General features: G+C 45.7%; 1 protein-coding gene and 1 long non-coding RNA gene across 6 annotated transcripts in view; one reads left to right on the top strand and one right to left on the bottom strand.

Moving 5' to 3' along the window:
• CB2H6orf89 (chromosome B2 C6orf89 homolog) overlaps positions 1 to 16,394 on the top strand; it is a 40,576-nt gene extending 24,182 nt beyond the window's left edge. For all 5 annotated transcript variants that reach the window (XM_049653362.1, XM_049653363.1, XM_049653364.1 and 2 more), the window contains 5 exons: positions 8,045 to 8,199; positions 8,327 to 8,466; positions 9,868 to 9,997; positions 13,034 to 13,157; positions 16,218 to 16,394. In XM_049653362.1, coding sequence (XP_049509319.1) covers positions 8,045 to 8,199; positions 8,327 to 8,466; positions 9,868 to 9,997; positions 13,034 to 13,157; positions 16,218 to 16,312 — 644 coding nt within the window. In that variant the 3' untranslated portion in view covers positions 16,313 to 16,394. The remainder of the gene's footprint in view (positions 1 to 8,044; positions 8,200 to 8,326; positions 8,467 to 9,867; positions 9,998 to 13,033; positions 13,158 to 16,217) is intronic.
• Positions 2,698 to 11,705, bottom strand: LOC125938302 (uncharacterized). The gene is made up of 4 exons (XR_007462664.1): positions 11,474 to 11,705; positions 9,926 to 9,980; positions 8,953 to 9,057; positions 2,698 to 3,517 (listed from the first exon to the last, which is right to left on the bottom strand). It is a non-coding gene; the product is annotated as an uncharacterized LOC125938302 (long non-coding RNA).
• Positions 16,395 to 17,775: the final 1,381 nt, after the last annotated feature.

The following is a 17,775-nucleotide window of genomic DNA, read 5'->3' as shown; positions in this document are numbered from 1 at the left end:
TATAGCGAACATATCAGGTGAAGCCATCCTATCTGGAAAGATAGAGGCCAGGTTGGAAGTCTGGGTACTCCTCCTTTTTGGGGCATTTTGTGGGAAGGGGAGGAAGCACCCCAACCATACACCCCATACACACCCAGACAGTTCACTGCCTGGCGATTCCCCAGTCCCTTCCCACCAAAATATAAACACTTTCTTTATCCACCTTGGTGATCTCAGGGCTGTAGAGAAATCAAAAGTAGCTCTTCCTTTTGAAGATTGGCTCCCCTAGTTCAGATGGATGGCATAAGTTACCCCATTCCAGTGATCCCTTTTCCTCATTACTTCCCCTCTTCCTTTGCTGGACGCCAGCCTGGTCAGTGTCTCTGCTCCTGTAGAGTACCTCTCCAGAGGCCTGCCTTCTTAAGATGACTGAACCCTCCATTTCATAAGTTTTCATGGCCTCCAAAGACATTTCTATTTGAAAAATACATAAAACCCATACAAAGACAATAAAAAGGTATAAGATTTTTATGTTTAAAAATACACTTTTAATAAAGTAAAATTTCTCTTGATCCCTTTAACTCTTCCACCAAACCAACCCCTGGTAATAATTTGATACACATCCTTCTGAGTTTTTCCATGGCTGTACAGATAGATATACTTTTGGGTACACACGCACACATAGAAAAAGGTCTTATGTAGCTTGCGTAAATACTTCCGGCTACTACCAGAAGTTGGGTGGCTTAAAACAACAGTAAATCTGGGGTGCCTGGATAGCTCAATTGGTTGAGCATCTGGCTCTTGTTTTCTGCTCAGGTCATGATCCCAGGGTTATGGGATCAAGCCCCGTGTTGGACTCTGTGCTGGGCTTGGAACCTACTTAGGATTCTCTCTTTCTCCCTCTGCCTCTCTCCCCTAAATCAAGATCTCAGTAAGACTGTACTATCTCTAGGGAAGATTCTTCTTTGCCTGCTTCTGGTGATTGCCAGAAATCCTTGGTATCCCCTGGCCATGATAGCAGAACCCCAGTCTCTGTGGCCATCTTTACATGGCCATCTTTCCTCCATATGTCTTTTGTATCCTCTTACCTTCTCATACGGATACCATTCAGATTAGGTTTAAGGCCCATTCTACTTCAGTACGACTTCATCTTAATTGGTTACATCTGCAAAGATTCTGTTTTCAATTGTGGTCACGTTCTGAGGTTCCAGAAAGACTTGAATTTGAGAGGGACACTATTCAACCCAGTATACACATTTTTCAGGATCTTATACTATTCCATTCTGTGACTGTTCCATAATTTAAATTTCTAGTTTTTTGTTTTTTTTTGTTTTTTTGCTGTTATAAAATGCACCTGGGACATTCATATATACGTTCCTTTAAAAAGTTTTTTTAAATTTATTTTTGAGAGTGTGCATGCAAATGGGGGAGGGGCAGAGAGTGAGGAGGACAGAGGATCTGAAGCAGGCTCTGTGCTGACAGCAGAGAGCCTGATGCAGGGCTCAAACTCACAAACTGAGATCATGACCGGAGCCGAAGTTGGATGCTTAACTGATTGAGCCACCCAGGTGCCCCCATATATACATATACTATTATTCCTGTAATAGATTCTTAGAAGTAGAATAGCTGGGTTAAAGGGCATTTTCAATTTTAATAAATACCACCCAGATTGTCTTCATAAACTTATACCAACTTTCATTAACAGTATATGTTGCTCACCAGGACTGGATATTGTCACTGTTTTGCCAGTTAGAAAACTAAAGAATGGTATCTTATTTTAAGATGTATTTTTTTTACTATTATTGCAGTTGGATATCTTTTCATATGTTTTATAGACCATTTATATTTATTTTTCTGTGAATTACTGTGAATTGTCCCAACATCATTTATTGCATTCATCCTTTCTTCACTGAATTGAAACTGACCTTTATCACAAATCAAATATTCTCACGCGTGTGTGTGTGTGTGTGTCTGTCTGTCTGTGCTGGATTTGTTACTGCATTCTTTATTCTGTGTTATTAAACATTTTGTCTCTTACTTTACAAGAACATAGTTCTTATTATTTGCAATAGTTATGTTTCATAAAGTCTATGCAAACTTTCTGTTGCTTTATAAGAAGATACAGTCAATTCTCATTATTTTCTGTAGTTATGTTTTATGAAGTCCCTGCAGACACTGAATTAGTGTTTGCACTAGTTACTAATTAGTAATTACTAATTACTGACCCATTGCCCCTAGGGAAAATCAGAGTTAGGTTCCTGAGAGTCTCTGGGCACATTTTCATCAAGTGATGAATACCTGACTTTGTTTTATGTATATTTTTGTTTAAAGATACCTTATTTAATATATATTGTTGATTCATTAACACTGAATTCACGTCAACAAGCACTATAACTCCTGCCTAAACAAAGCTTACCCAACACATGTATTTTCCCTGGAAGGCACATCACAGCCTGTTTGCACTTAGGAGCACTAGAGAGTACTTTATTTTTTTTTTTTTAATTTTTTTTAACCTTTTATTTAATTTTGAGACAGGGAGAGACAGAGCATGAACAGGGGAGGGTCAGAGAGAGGGAGACACAGAATCTGAAACAGGCTCCAGGCTCTGAGTGGTCAGCACAGAGCCCGATGCAGGGCTCGAACTCACGGACCGCGAGATCATGACCCGAGCCGAAGTCGGCCGCTCAACCGACTGAGCCACCCAGGCGCCCCGAGAGTACTTTAGCACTGTGCTCCGAGACCATTTTTTAATTAGTGAACTATTTGTTGAGTTTTGGGTTCATAGCAAAGTTAAGTAGAAAGTGCAGAGAGTTCCCATATACCCCGTCCCCACAAACACACAGCATCCTTGGGAGCCATTCTGAACTGCAAAACCACAATAAGAATGCGAAAACCGTGGCACCAAGTAGCCAAAAGGACACTCGTTTACAGTTCGAAGGTGAAGCAAAAAGGTAGAGTGTTGTCTCCTTCCACCTCAGCTACTAGAGTTCGCCCCTCTGCATTACCACAGGAATTGATTGGGGTTACAAATAAATTTCAGAGAGTAGGCAGGTTCACAGATCAGAGTCTGTAAATAATGAGGATTGACGGTACTTTCTGAATCACAGTAGATTTCTAGAATGCTGCTATACGTTTTTATACTTAGTAGCGCAAGTTCCTCATTTTTTTCTTATTCAACACTTTATTGTCTACAGCTCTTACCGTACGATATTAGACGAATAAGCCAACTGAAAATGGGCAAAAGATTTGAATAGACATTTCTCCAAAAAAAAGATATGCAGATAATGGGAATGTAAACTAGCGCAGCTGCTTTGGAAAAGTTTGGCAGTTCCTTGGAAAATTCAACACAGAGTTATTAAGTGACCTAGTAATTCCACTCCTAGGTGTGTACACAGCAGAATTGGAAACACATGTCCACACAAAAACTTGTATGCAAATGTTCATAGAAGCATTGTCCGTAGTAGCCCCAAAGTAGAAATGTCCAGCAACATATGAATGAATAGGCAAAATGTAGTATATCCACGTAATGGAATATTACCTGAAAATAGAAAGGAAAGAACATTTGATATGCACTGTACCATGGATGAACCCAGAAAACATGCTAAATTAAAGAAGCCAGACAAAAAAGACCCTATATTGTACAATTCCATTTATTTGAGATATCAGGATATGCAAATGCATGGACACTAAAAGATGAGTAGTTGCCTAGGGCTGGCGGCAGGGGGGTTAGAATGGGAAGTGTCTACTAATAGGCATGGGGTTTCTTTTTAGGGTAATAAAAATGTTTTATAATTAGATAATGGTGATAGTTATTCAACTGTGTGAATATACTAAAAGCCAATGAATTGTACACTTTAAATGAATGAATTTTATGGTCTGGGAATTAAACCTCAATAAAGCTGTTTTTTTTTTTTAATTTTTTTTAATGTTTATTTCTGAGACAGAGACAGAGCATGACTGGGGGAGGGGCAGAGAGGGGAGGACACACAGAATCTGAAGCAGGGTCCAGGCTCCGAGCTGTCAGCACAGAGCCTGACGCGGGGCTTGAACTCACAAACTGTGAGATCATGACCTGAGCTGAAGTCGGTCGCTCAACCGACGGGGCCACCCAGGCGCCTTTTTTTTTTTTTTTTAAATGTTTTATCTACATGGAGAAATAAAATAATGCTCTTTCCCTCCAGTTTTGCCTTCTTTATGCCCAGCATGGAGAGAGGCTCGAGCCGTCCAGTGACTCATGAGCAGTGAGGGGTGAGGGTCCTCAGGTCCACCATCTGCCTGAGGTGTATCATATGAGGCTCTTAATGTATTCTTTTTTTTTAATTGTTTTTTTTTTTTAAGTTTATTCATTTTTGAGAGACAGAGACAGAGGGTAAGCTGGGGAGGGGCAGAGAGAGAGGTGGACACAGAATCCAAAGCAGGCTCCAGGCTCCAAACTGTCAGCATGGAGCCCGATGTGGGGCTTGAACCCACGGACTGCGAGATCGACCTGAAGTCAGATGCTTAACGGACTGAGCCACCCAGGCACCCTCTTAATGTATTCTTTAATGGTATCTGTGCCTGCGGGGGGTGTCCTCTATAGATTTTAAGCAGTGACCATACTTTGTAATTCATTTGTATTACCTAGAATGCCTTCTGGCCCTTAAATTATTTCCAGAGTTACTTGGGGCAGGGAATGGATTATTGCCTGTTCTTATACATTTACTCTTGTAGATGAACTTCAGAATGAGATTGTCACAGCCTCACCCTACTCCTACCTTCATCAGAAGCAAACTCTGGTGGGAACCTATCCAAGTTCTATTGAATATACTTTTGGGTAGACTTGGCGTCTTTGTAGTATTTAGCCTTCCTGCCCAAGATCGCGGTATGATATGTTTATTTATTCAGGTCTTATGTTATGCCCTTCTTGTTAAATTTATTGCTGGTTGTGAAAGAGGCCATTTTCCGTTCCAATTTTTAAATGACTGTGGCCAGGAGAGTAAGAAGTAATTGATGTTCCTGTGTCTGGATGTGAATGTCTTATATTCTGCCATCTTATTGAGTCCACTTTTTAGTACTCTATTCTTTCTTTTTCTTTCCTGATTTTTCTTCCCAGGGTTTTCTTCTTCCACCTGCTTCTGAAAGCATCTCTACCTGGAAATCCCAAGAATATCTAAAGTTCAGAATAAAACTGAAATTAACTAAGTTACAGTTAAAATAATGTGTCTGTGCTCTGAGGTTCAGAACTGCTCACTGCTAGCTCTTGAGGCACCTTTATAAATTGAGAGAAGATGCCCCCTTTCTCCTGACACATGACTCTTATCTCCTGGGGAGATTGCCATACCTAACTGATTCCGTCAGAATATGATGCATGACCGCAGAAAAATGTCATAATGAATCTGCAGGTGTCTGGCGTCTCCTGTGTCCGGGCTCTCTTAGACGAGGTGCATTCAGGCAGTCTCAGCTGCAGAGGCATTCTTGTAGCACTGCTTATATTTTATTTTATTTTTACCTTATTTTATCTTATTTTATTTTATTTTTAATAAAAACGTTTATTCTTGAGAGAGACAGAGACAGTGCGAGCAGGTGAGGGACAGAGAGAGAGGGAGACAGAATCCAAAGCGGGTTCCAGGCTCTGAGCTGTCAGCACAGAGCCCGACGCAGGGCTTGAACTCACAAACTGCAAGATCATGACCTGAGCTAAAGTTAGACGCTTAACTGACTGAGCCACCCAGGTGCCCCTTTGCAGTACTGCTTAGATCTGTAGATTTTGTCTTTGCTGCCTCAGTTTACCTCATTATATTTCACCTCTCATCACAGGACAAGTTCCGCCACCCCACCCACCGCCAAAAAGACAAAAACAAAGTAAAACCCAGTCGTCCTCTGCCCAGCCTGTCTCTTCTCACTCTAAGTCACAATCCAGAATAACCTTCCTAAAGCATCAGGAAATCCCTGCCCAAGGCCTTTGATGGTTCCTTGTTTTGCTCAGAGTCAGATGTGCTTCATGCCCTGGAAGCCTGCATCATGGCCTTCCTCCACAGCTACTTTTCTCGTTTCCCCCGCCGCCCCCTCTGTGCTCTTCCCCAGTTGGGAACTCATGGTTAGCGCCTGTCTCCTGTCACTCTCTGTTTGCTCATCTGTAAATGGAGAATAACGCTGCCTCCTCAGTAATTCTAGGGCAACAGGTAAATGATACAGCACGCGATGGTGACCAGCACCGGGCCTGGCACTGTCCCCTTCCTTCCCTCTCCCTCGTGAGGATTTTGGAAACTGAAATGCTGTATAAGTATAACATGTTTAGATTATTTATGCCTCACTGTATGTCCATTACCCAAAGTTCTTGTATTTAGGTAGGAATTCATATTTGACCTCTAATCAGGAACATTTGAAAATATTCCAGAAAGAAAAATAAGGATAACTTTGCAGCCTCAGTGTGCCACCAAAACAGGTGCCATTGAAGGGTTCCCGGGTGTCCTTGGAGGCCCCTGGCAGGCTTAAGGGTGCAGCATTGTCTCCTGGCTGTGACAGTCTGTCCACAATTAAGGCAGGTGAGGAGGGGAGGTGACAGCCTCCTCAAGGAACACAGGATCTGTCTGCAGGAGATGGAGGGTGTTTGGAGGGTCCTCAGGAGACGTGCTGAGAACAAACACAGTCCTTCCCTGGTGGGGATTTCCTCCGCCCCGCTACTACTGCCTTAAGAAAACATGGAAAGGGGCGCCTGGGTGGCGCAGTCGGTTAAGCGTCCGACTTCAGCCAGGTCACGATCTCGCGGTCCGTGAGTTCGAGCCCCGCGTCAGGCTCTGGGCTGATGGCTCGGAGCCTGGAGCCTGTTTCCGATTCTGTGTCTCCCTCTCTCTCTGCCCCTCCCCTGTTCATGCTCTGTCTCTCTCTGTCCCAAAAATAAAATAAAAAACGTTGAAAAAAAAATTTTTTTTTAAATAAAAAAAAATAAAAAAATAAAAAATAAAAAGAAAACATGGAAAAAGCCCTCGCTGCCGGCCACAGCAAATGTTTTCTGGTTAAGAGTCATTTTCCAAGTGTGTTTATTGGTTCAGAGAATTGATTTCATTTCAGCCCCATTTGGTGGTCTGTTTATCTTTTGTTCTAGGCTTTCTCCCGATTCGGTTTCCATTGGGTTTTAATCAGAAACCATCTGGTGAAAGCATTTTGGATCCAAACTAGAGTTTATCATAAGAACAATCTCCAAGAACACAGATGAAACCCAGAGTGGAACAGAACACAAACAAGAAATAATGCAATAACACTATCAACAGAACAGTGTCAGAGGGAGGGAGGAGGAAAGGAGGGAAACTGAGAAGGGATGTGTAGAGAGGGAGCCAACCCTTCAGAGGAGGACCAGCCAGGAATAGGGGGTGGGCAGGCAACTAGCACTCACATCAGGGGCTGGTGGGCCCTTCTTCCCTTGCTGACCAACCTGCAGCCCTTGGAGGGGTAGAAACCATGGTTAGTAGCCCTTACCCACTTCTGAGCCAGGACAGAGCACTGTCTGATGGGCACATGCAACTCACTTTGCTCCAGAGATGGGCCCCTGAAATGTCCCGTCTCCTCTCCATCCCTTCTCTCTGCACCCTTTTCTTGCTCTCCCTTTCCCAGAGTCATCCTGACCTCCACTTGGAGAAGACACGCAGTGGGGCTCATCACTGATGATGGGACTTTTGCCGGCCCCTCCCCCAAGTGCTGTAGACTTTCAGACGCTTGGGTCACGGGTTAGAAAACAGTGGAAGATTTACCTCTCCAGCCCCACGTCACTGAATATACCAACTGGTCGACGTTGCTGCTTTGACTTAGGAGATACATATACGTGTTAAAAAAATATTTTCTGTAAAGTATAGAAGATTATAAAGAAGAACATAACCTCTCCTTCCTACCCCATCCCCTGTGCCCTCTGCCCCTTCCTCAGAGGCTACCTATTTCATATGTATCTTTTCAGAGGTCACCAGTACTTATCATTGTTAGCTTTTAAAAATTACTATTATATCTCTCCTTTTTGCTTTCACTGCTGAGGCTACTAGATTTACCCGCTGTGTTCTTCCTGTATCTGCCTTCTCCACTTCCCTTCCTGTCGCAGACTTTGACTCTTGGTGGGCAAACAGTTGTGAGCAGAATGAGTCGGACCCCATCCCTGCCAACTGCAGTGGCTGTGCTCAGAAATTACTCCTCAAGGTGATGCTCCTGGAAGACACCCCGAAGAAATTTGAGAGACTCCATCCTCTGGTGATCAAGGTGAGCAAGGAACGCGCTTCTCCCCCTGACAGATGATCTGTTCGATGCCCAGAAGGCAGCAAGCTCTGTGACATTCCTGATAAGTAATTCTGTGTTATTTTGTCTCGCTCTTGTCCACCTTGTCAAGACGGGCCAGCTCTTGCTGCCAGAGGAGCTTCAGCATTTTTTGTGCCAGTACCCGGAGGTGGCAGAGGGCTTCCCCGAAGGGCTTTTCACCAAGTGGTGGCGCTGCCTTCCTGAGCGGTGGCTCCCATTTCCTTATCCATGGTGAGTGCGGGAAAGGGCACTTTGTCTGCGTGTGGTGGCAAGGGGGCAGACTGAAGGTCCAAACAGTACCTCTGAGACCCTCCCATGCCCCGCATTGTGTAAACACTCTACAGTACCCTCTTCGAGTCAGACAATACTCAGGAGCTCGCTGTTGAAAAACCAGTGATGGGAGATAAAGAGGATGAAGTCGAAGAGGTGCCTCGAAAGGGCTGTCACCACGAGTGGACACTGACATTGCCTAATAGCATCACAGTTTATCTCTGCGCATGTTTTTACGCAGAATGCCTCCTGAGCATTGGAGGGCTAACGAGAAAGCCTGAAGAATGGAAGGGAAGCTTCATTTCCTGGCACCTTGTTTGTGCCAGGCAGTGTGGGATGGTGGTTAGTGCCTGTTGCTCATTGGTGATGCTCATAATAGCTCTAGGAAGTAGGAATTATCATTGTCATTTTCAGATCAGAAAAGTGGGGGTCAGAGAGGTTAAGTACCTTCCTTAAGGTCACCCAGGCAGGATTGAAACACAGGTCTGTCTTCCCATTTCTTCCTGTGTCCTATAGAAGACATGGTCTGTTTTTTGGGGTGAAGGTTTCTGTCTAGAAGAAAAGAAAGCCAGTTTCCATCTAGAACCATTCCAAAAGAGAATTAAAATGGCTTTTTTTTTGGACCTTTTTGTTAGATAATTTCTCAATGCTTTTGTCTTTCTTAAACCTTTATTTGATTTCTTACTTATGCATTGATTTGCATGATTGAATACTCACTTTAACTAGTCAGGCTTCCCACCGCATGCCACAGCGCCTTAGGTTCATGATTTTTTTTTTTTTCCCACGTTTTTTATTTATTTTTGGGACAGAGAGAGACAGAGCATGAACGGGGGAGGGGCAGAGAGAGAGGGAGACACAGAATCGGAAACAGGCTCCAGGCTCCGAGCCATCAGCCCAGAGCCTGATGCGGGGCTCGAACTCACAGACCGCGAGATCGTGACCTGGCTGAAGTCGGACGCTTAACCGACTGCGCCACCCAGGCGCCCCTAGGTTCATGATTTTTGCCCGTTCCTCCTCCCTTCTGTTCTCCCGCCTGGCCTGTTACTTCAGTCTCTTTTCCAAGATAGAATGAATGGACCGTTTATTTCCTTCCTCTATATGTTGTTTTAGCTGGATTTTATAAACATCCCACCCACACGTACAAATCGTGGCTGTGGAGTTGTGTGTGTGCTTGTGCATGTCACAGTTAATTGATTTGGCATGACTGTTCCTCATGAACCTGATACTTAAGATATTGTCCTGATATTTTTCCCTCATTACCCACCGCCCACAGTTTTCCCACCGTGCTTAGCTCTGTTAGTCATGGAGATAGAGGCCGGCTTGCCCAGCTGAATTACTTCTGTCTCTTCCAAACTTTTACAGGAGAAGACCTCTAAACAGATCACACATTTTACGTGAGCTTTTTCCTGTTTTCACCTACCTGCCATTTCCAAAAGATGCCTCCATAAAAAAGTGCTTCCTTCTTCAACCGGAACCTATTGTGGGTAGTAAGGTAGGACATTTTGAGAGGACTTGGGTCAAGGCTTTTCCTCACTTAGCCCCTGGGCTGATGTCATACTCCCTTCCTTCCCTACGTGTCAACTCAGGGTGACTTGAAGGGACATCCACATGACCTGAAGTTCTCCGCCTGTTGCTTGCCAGGGGACCTGGTGTGGCCTGCCCTGTTATGAAGGCATGCTTAAAGTCTAGTTACCTTGCAGATCTGTTTCCTGCTCTAGACACTTGGGGGCAAGCTACTTTTCTACATTAGGAAGTAGAATCCTAAAATTTGAAAGGACCCAAGCATGCAGTTAGTCTGAGTACCCTACCTCAAAGTGTAAAGCAGGCAAACCGTAAATGAATGCCCCAACTTACTCATTTTGTGGCTAGGGACACTGAGCCCCAGAGAGAGTAAATGATTTGCCCAAGGACACAGGAAGTTAATAGGAGGGCTCTACCCACCCAATTCCCAGGTTGGCTTTCCCCAGAAATAAACAAATGAGAAACTTCGGGGAGAACTAGCTAAGCAGGAAGCTTGAGAGGTTTGGGGACAAAAGGGTTGATGGGCACGTGGCCAAGGCAGGCAGACTAGTTTGGGTGGCAACACTTCTTGCTCAGTCCATGGCCAAGTACCCAGAGCCCACTTTTACCCCTCTGGGGCGAGTGGACTGGGTAAAAGACGTTCTGAGTTGTGTCTGTTTACTTTTCTCTGAATTGCCCTTTTGTTGAGTCTCATTCCTGAGGACCGTTTTTGAGTTTGGATTGGTTTGGAAGAATTAAAAGGATGAAATTTCCCAAACTGTGACCCCTACCAACTCCGGGTTGTGTTTTCAACCTCCCAATACTATTGTTTGGCTTCAGATTTGCTGAATCGTGTTAAAGGAATTTCAAAGCCTATAAAAACAATCATTTTGTCTAGGAGTAAGAACTTCTGTCTGCCAGCAGTAGGGTGGAGGTGCTGGGATCTTGCCTCAGATTTTAAAGACGTTTATTCTGCTGTCCCCAGCTAGAACTCCGGGCCCCAGTATGAGTTCATCTTCATAATTATGATACAATTCGGGGCGAAAGCTTTTATCTTTATCTTGGTTTTCCCACTTGAATCTGAAGTTAATTTCACCAGTCTGCTTAACAGGGACTCCGAGGAACCCCGCCAACAGGGTAAATACTAAGTTACTCAGACGCCTATCAGAGTCATCTTGTGGTTCGCAAGCATGTTTTGGGAAGGGGAGTGGTCCAAATAGGCAAAAATCCTGAGAGTCTGGTTTCTTAGAGCATCTGCTCCCCGCCCTGGCCCAGGCTCTCCTTTTTCTTCAGCCTCGTTACTCCGCCCTGTTGTCCACATCCCTGGGCCCCTAGACCCTGGTAAAGTCACATGTCTGTGCGCCTGGGATCCCAGAGGCAACCTTGGGATAGAAGATGAGAAGTGGGGTCTGATTGTAAGAGGCGAGGCACTGGGGAAAGAGGTGAAGGGCTCCAAGGCCCACCTCACCCAGTCCACGGTGTTGCCCAGGGCTGGCCTGCTCCATCCTGGTGTCCATTTCTTCCCATCCTGGGTGGGGAGGAACCTGGTTCTGCCCCCTCTCGGGCCTGTATGAAAAAGAGATACATCCACTTGGTTTTGGTCTTCTGGAATTTCTTCAAGACCGCAGATGTCAGGGCTTCTGCCAGTCATTTGCAAGCCAGTAGTCCTCCTTAGTTAGTCTTCCTTCTGTCATGACAGTGGCAGTTGAATGGCTCTAGTATTGCCATGGAAACGGAGTCGTGGCCACGGCCTGCTCTGAGAGCAACAGAGAACCCAGGGTTGGAGACACAAGAAGATGGAGCTAAAACCAAACCTCTCGAAGCCCAAGTGGTGAAGAGAAAATCAGGACACGGCCCAGGGAGTCAGACTTCGGACCCTTGTGCTATGCGGACACAGAAAGGCTGTTCCTGGAGGGGACAGGGAGGGGAGGTCCTGAAGGTTTTCTGTCACCATCTAGGTAGGAAGAGGAGCCTGAGCAAGGTCAGCTTCTCCCTTTGTCCCTACTCCCTGCCTACCCCAACGCCACCTTCTCAGCTGTTCCTGGGAGACAGCAGGTTGCCCTTAATGCCTGTTGGAGGCAGTGGTATCCCTCACGGTGCAGTAGTTACCTGTGGGCGTGCATAGCCCAGTTGTCTCCTTGGTATTCAAACTCTGAGGCCAATCTTACTGTCACTACTTTTTAGTCAGTAGCAGGATAGATCTGCTCACCTAGGTCTTGCCCGAAAGAGTGAACTTGAACTTCCTGCTGTTCAATTCTCATCAAAACTCTGGCAGTAAGAAATAATATCCTAGAAATGATACTACGTTGCCCAAAGGATATGCAGACTGTCTGTTTCTCTAAAAAAATCCGGCTGGAGTACCTGGGTGGCTCAGTTGGTTAAGCGTCCAACTTTGCCTCAGGTCATGGTCTCACGGTTCGTGAGTTTGAGCCCCGAGTCGGGCTCTGTGCTGACAGCTTGGGGCCTGGAGCCTGCTTCGGATTCTGTGTCCCCCTCTGTCTCTGCCCCTCCCCCACTCACACTCTGTGTGTCTCTCTCAAAAATAAATAAATATTAGAAAAATAAAAAAAATAAAAATCTGGCTCACACCAGACCCTCAGAAGATTGTGTACTTAGACCACTATGTGTTGGCCTCTGCTAGACTTCTGTTAAATTGCACTGAGATGATTTGCCTTTAGCCTGCTTTGGAGCTGTGGCTAGAAGTAGTCATGAATTACGAAGCTCGTGCTAGATCTACATTCGGGCTATTTGTTGAGGATGTCTCTTTATGAGAACACACAGAAGAGATTTCACCCTAGTCTCAAGATCAGGAGATGCCATGCTTAGGAGAAACTAGTTTGTTTTTGTCTTTCAGACATAATCGCGAATTGTGTTATTGGTTCTGTTTGTTGCTTAGGCTGGTATGAAACTCAGAGCCATATAATGGACAGATTTGTGTACGCTCATCTCCCATGCCACTGGGTTTTATTTTGTTTCCTTTTCCTTCCTCTTCTTCCTTGTTTTTTTTTTTTTTTTCTTTCCTCTCCAGATGCATAGAATGCATGACCTATTTATCATTGGCAGCGGCGAGGCCATGTTGCAGCTCATCCCTCCCTCCCAGTGCCGAAGACACTGCCAGTCCGTGGCGATGCCGCTAGAGCCAGGGGATATTGGTAGGTGGGGCCCCCAGGGGCAAGGTCAGTTTCAGGATCTTTGTAGTTTTTAACTCAGAAAATATTCTAAGAATTAAATATTGCCTTCAGAAAGCTTCAATTAAATAGAGTCAAAAAGAGCATTCCTTTATGGACAGAGTCAGTATTTATGCTCGGTAGAACAACTAATAAGGAAATGTAGCAGAGAAGGGCCTCGATTTATATATATTTAGAATGTGCGATGTGTTCCATTGGTCTTAGAAACTTCAAGTTAGAAGGCATTATAGAAAATGTTTAAGGGCACCTGGGTGACTCGGTCGGTTGAGCGTCCAACTGCAGCTCACGTCATGATCTCACGGTTCGTGAGTTCGAGCCCTGCCCAGAGTGCAGAACCCCCTTCAGACCCTCTGTCTCCCTCTCTCTCTGCCCCTCCTCCACTCATGCTCTCTCAAAAATAAACATTAAAAAAAAAGAAGCAAATCTTTAGAGCAATCCTTTATTTTACAGATGAGGAGAGATTGAGACCCAGAGAGGAGAGGTGACCATCCCAAGTTCCTCCCATCACCTAGGCAAAGCATCAAGCTTTAAGTGTCTCCTTCACCAGGGGCAGGCCAGGGGAGGTACAATTCTAGATTTGAGGAAACCCTCTCTGTGTCTCTTTTGCTAATAACGCAGTGCGAGCAGTATGTAAGGGCAATGACCCCATGAGGAAATATTCCCTTCCGTGTGGGTCCCACTGCCAAGTCATAGCCTCACAGTCATGACTCACCGTTGGCTCCATGATTTCCCAACTGTGGCTTATTCTGTGCATTATATTCTAAAAATCCTTTCCAAGGAAGCAAGTTTGAATCAACTGCTGTCCGTAGCAATCAGTTTGACAGTAGAGTTTTCTTGGCGGAAGCAGATAGTAAGTATCACTATTGCCCTCTGTGTTTTTCCTGCCTCACAAAGCCTAGGGGGAAGCCTAGGGTCCCTGACAGAGCCCAGACTGGTTTTCCAATTGATTTCTTTTAATTTTACCTCTTTAGAAGACCCCAGTCCCTGGAAACCTTTCACCCATTTGGAAGTAGGATACAGACTGCAAACCATGACAGGCTTTAATCCATGTTACATAACTTATTTCAATGTAGAAATGAAAATCATGCACAAATTAAGCGTTAACTGATAATGGAGCACAGCTGGCCTGGCCCCTGGGAATTACTGCAAAGAAGAGGATTTTTGTGTAGAAATTGTTTTTGAAGCTATTTTCCTGTAGCGGAGTGACCCTTCCATGAGGCATGTCTATTGCACAAGCCTGTATGGATGGCATTTGGGCTTGAGAGTGCGTAGTTATGCTTGAAAAAGTCTCTGTCTTATGTTCTGCAAATGCCAGACAGTTCAGACAACTACAGAAACACCTTAGTTATCCAAATTTTAGGTTCCTGGATCTCACAAACCTCTAGAATGCCAATTAAAGAATTAGGGGGAATAAATGGATGGGTGGCAGTGATCAAAGAAGCTTTGAGCATCAAAGGCTGGTGGGAATAGTGATGAAAAGCCGAAAATCCGGGGCATGATAACCTGCCGGGCTGTGACTGGCTGGCTTGCTGACGAGAAGGAAAGGAGCCCTGTGGGCATGAAAGGCCAGCCGCAGGACAGCAACGTGGAGAAGGGATGGGGAACTGACTACAACAAGAGGGAGAGGGCAGGTCTGGGAGAAGAACGGGGTAGGGCGGGCTGGGGAGGACAGTGAGCTTCTGAAGCAGTGGCAGAAATAGAAGCGATGGCTGCGGCTGCCACAGTTAAAGATGAGCACAGGATGCGGACCCTGACAGCAAAGGAGAATAATTCAGTGCTTGTAGGACAGATGACAGCTCTAGCATTTTGGGGGGCCCTAAAGAATGGCACTGTGACAAGTGGGTTCTATGGTTTTTGCCGAAGTAAGCATTGTCCTCTGAAGGCAGACAGGAAGGGGACAGGAATACACATCACCAGAAAACCTGTGATGAGAAGCATTTTCAAGAATGCTTCATCATCTACCTGCCGTGGTTGATGAGTCACTGCCCATAGTGGCCTTTCTTTCTTTCTTTTTTTCTTTTTTAAATTTTTTTAATGTTTATTTTTGAGAAAAAGAGACAGTATGAGCGAGGGAGGGGCAGAGAGAGAGGGAGACACAGAATCCAAAGCAAGCACAGATGCGGGGCTCAAACTCACGGACCACAAGACCATGATCTGAGCCGAAGTCGGACGCTTAACCGACCGAGCCACTCACGCACCCCCATAGTGGCCTTTCTTGAGTCACTAAGTAGAGGTTAAATTCTATTCAGTGCTCTCAATTTAATGATGGGTAAGGTATGTTGTACTCTAGAAAATTTTCCATCAGGAGTTTATTGAAGTGTTCCAAGTTTTTAAAGCTTTTAAGTCTACCTTCCTACTCCACTCAAATAGTGTAGGGTCAGTGTTTCCTAAACAGTTCTTCAGATCACTGATGACCCTAGGGATGGGAACAGGAGCCCCTTAGAAAAGCCCTTGGCAAATAGGGCTGTTGGATCAGTTGATTTGGGGAACTGCCTGTCTTGTGATTACCTAGTGCACATTAGTGTACAGAAGTCTCCAGAAGCCTTAGAGGAACCTAGTGTTTCTCAAACTTCCTTGACCATAGAACCCATTGGACTATCCTAACAGCATGTTACTATTTGCAGAACACAGTTTAGGAAGTGCTGGTCTGAGCGATTCTGGATGTTCTATAATGAGGCCATGTGACCGATAACATTAGGAGACTTGGATGGGGGGGTCCTACTTCCCTCAGAACTCATCGTATCTTCTTGCCAAGAAAGATGAGATGGGTCTGAGAATTGATGCCCAGCACCAGCCTCATCTAGAGCATCTTGCTTTTGTAAATCTGCTGAGTTGTGAGTCATAGTTAGCCAGGTGAGTGGTGGTGATGAAGCACTTGGGTTCGTAGTGGCTCCCATTGGACATCCGGTTACAGAGAAGACCAATAACGGCATATTTATGCCAGGCAGACCTGCCTTGTTCGTGCCCACAGGTGTGCCCAGTCCCTGCCATTCACCTGCTTTCCTGTTGCTGTTTCCCTTCAAGGCTATGCCGGTGCCACCCACTGGAAGGTCTACGTTACAGCCAGAGGGGTCCAGCCTTTGGTCATCTGTGATGGAACCACCCTCTCAGAACTATAGGAAACAAGAACTGTACAGAGGAACAACTTTGAGGTCCGAAGACCAGATCGAAAGGGGAGAAATAAAAACAGAAACGAGGAAACCACTTTCTAAGGTTACTTAGTTATCTGCCCTATGCATGCGTGTATGAGCCAGCTGTATGCTGGAGGCAATGGCCAGAGCCTGGCCTTCCCGACTCTTCCAGCCTCCCTGCTTGGCCCCGGGATTTTGCTGGTACCTGTCTGTGAGAGACTGGGCTCTTCCACACCTTCTGGAACCGCAGCCTTGAGGCTGCCCCTCAGGCAGGAAACAGGGCTGATGCCTTCCCTTACTTACGTGGTGTGATCCCCTCTGCTGGCTCCCTGGCCACAGAGAGGGTAGCCAGCAGGTCCTGACTTCAGGGCCATCCCTTACGAGGTGGTGGGCCTGCTTGTCCTGTCTTCCTGGCCACACCACCCGATACTTTTATGGAAAGCCATGGTCAATTAAAGAAGCTGTTGCAGTTTCCCAAGCAGAATGGAATCTAGAACCAAGATTAAGTAATGTCATTGCACTCAAGAGATGCACTGCCTTCCCAGTGTCCATGGCCCTTGGAGTCTCAGTGACGTCAGGTTGGAGTCTGATTATAATTGAAATGGTAATTGCCGAGGTAATACTTTCCTCCATCTCATCAGGTTCTCATGCCGGCCCCCCCTCCCCCCAGCTCCCACCCCCAGCTCCCTTCCCTTCCCTTCCCGCTCGCCTATCTGGATGGTTTCTCAGAAGCTGGACTCCTGGTCCTCCCTCGGCAGAGCCCTTTATTGCTGAGGCAGCACTGCTTCTGTCAGCTGGGTCGCTTTTACCAAGTGTCTTCAGAGGGGATGAGTTAGAGCGCTGGCCTGGGGAGAGGGCACCTCCCCGGGTTTGATCTTTAGGGTCCAACTTTCCGCAGGGAAGATGTTTTACAGATGTGTCAAGCTGATGTTGTAATGTGGTTGGGGAAGGAGCTCCAGACCCCACGTATTTGCCAGCTGGGTGTGCGACTGTGGAATCCTCTGTCTCAAAATGATTTCTCTCTTTGTACTTGGGAAACAAGGTGAGGTATTTTTATTATTTGTAACAGTATAAAGCTATGTTCTTTCAGTTGGGTGGTTCACTATGCTCACTGTTTTCTCCAAGTGCTTTTAGTGTGTATTAACCAAATGGTGTAAATGAGGACATAGTTTTCTTCCTTTTTTTTACCCCCCCCCTTTATTCTTTTATTGATGCTGCTAGATACCTGGCCTCTGGCCCTATGCCATCACCCAGCTGAAGGAACAAACCACACTGTAGCCCCTGGTTCCGAATTGCAGAAATCAGATGAATCCAGGTGTCCGTGACAGGGTTAATGGCAGGCGGTGGTGAGGGCAGAATGTGTGACTCCTTGCGGGGTCCCCTTCATCCTTGGACGTACCCCTGCACCTCCAAGGATGTCCCTGGGCCCTCTCTCAGCACCTCTCATGAGC

This window comes from Panthera uncia (genome assembly GCF_023721935.1).
Source record: "Panthera uncia isolate 11264 chromosome B2 unlocalized genomic scaffold, Puncia_PCG_1.0 HiC_scaffold_24, whole genome shotgun sequence".
In the NCBI taxonomy this organism is placed as follows: domain Eukaryota; kingdom Metazoa; phylum Chordata; class Mammalia; order Carnivora; family Felidae; genus Panthera; species Panthera uncia.
Note: the sequence above shows the minus strand (reverse complement) of the source record. Positions and strands in the feature narration are given on the sequence as shown.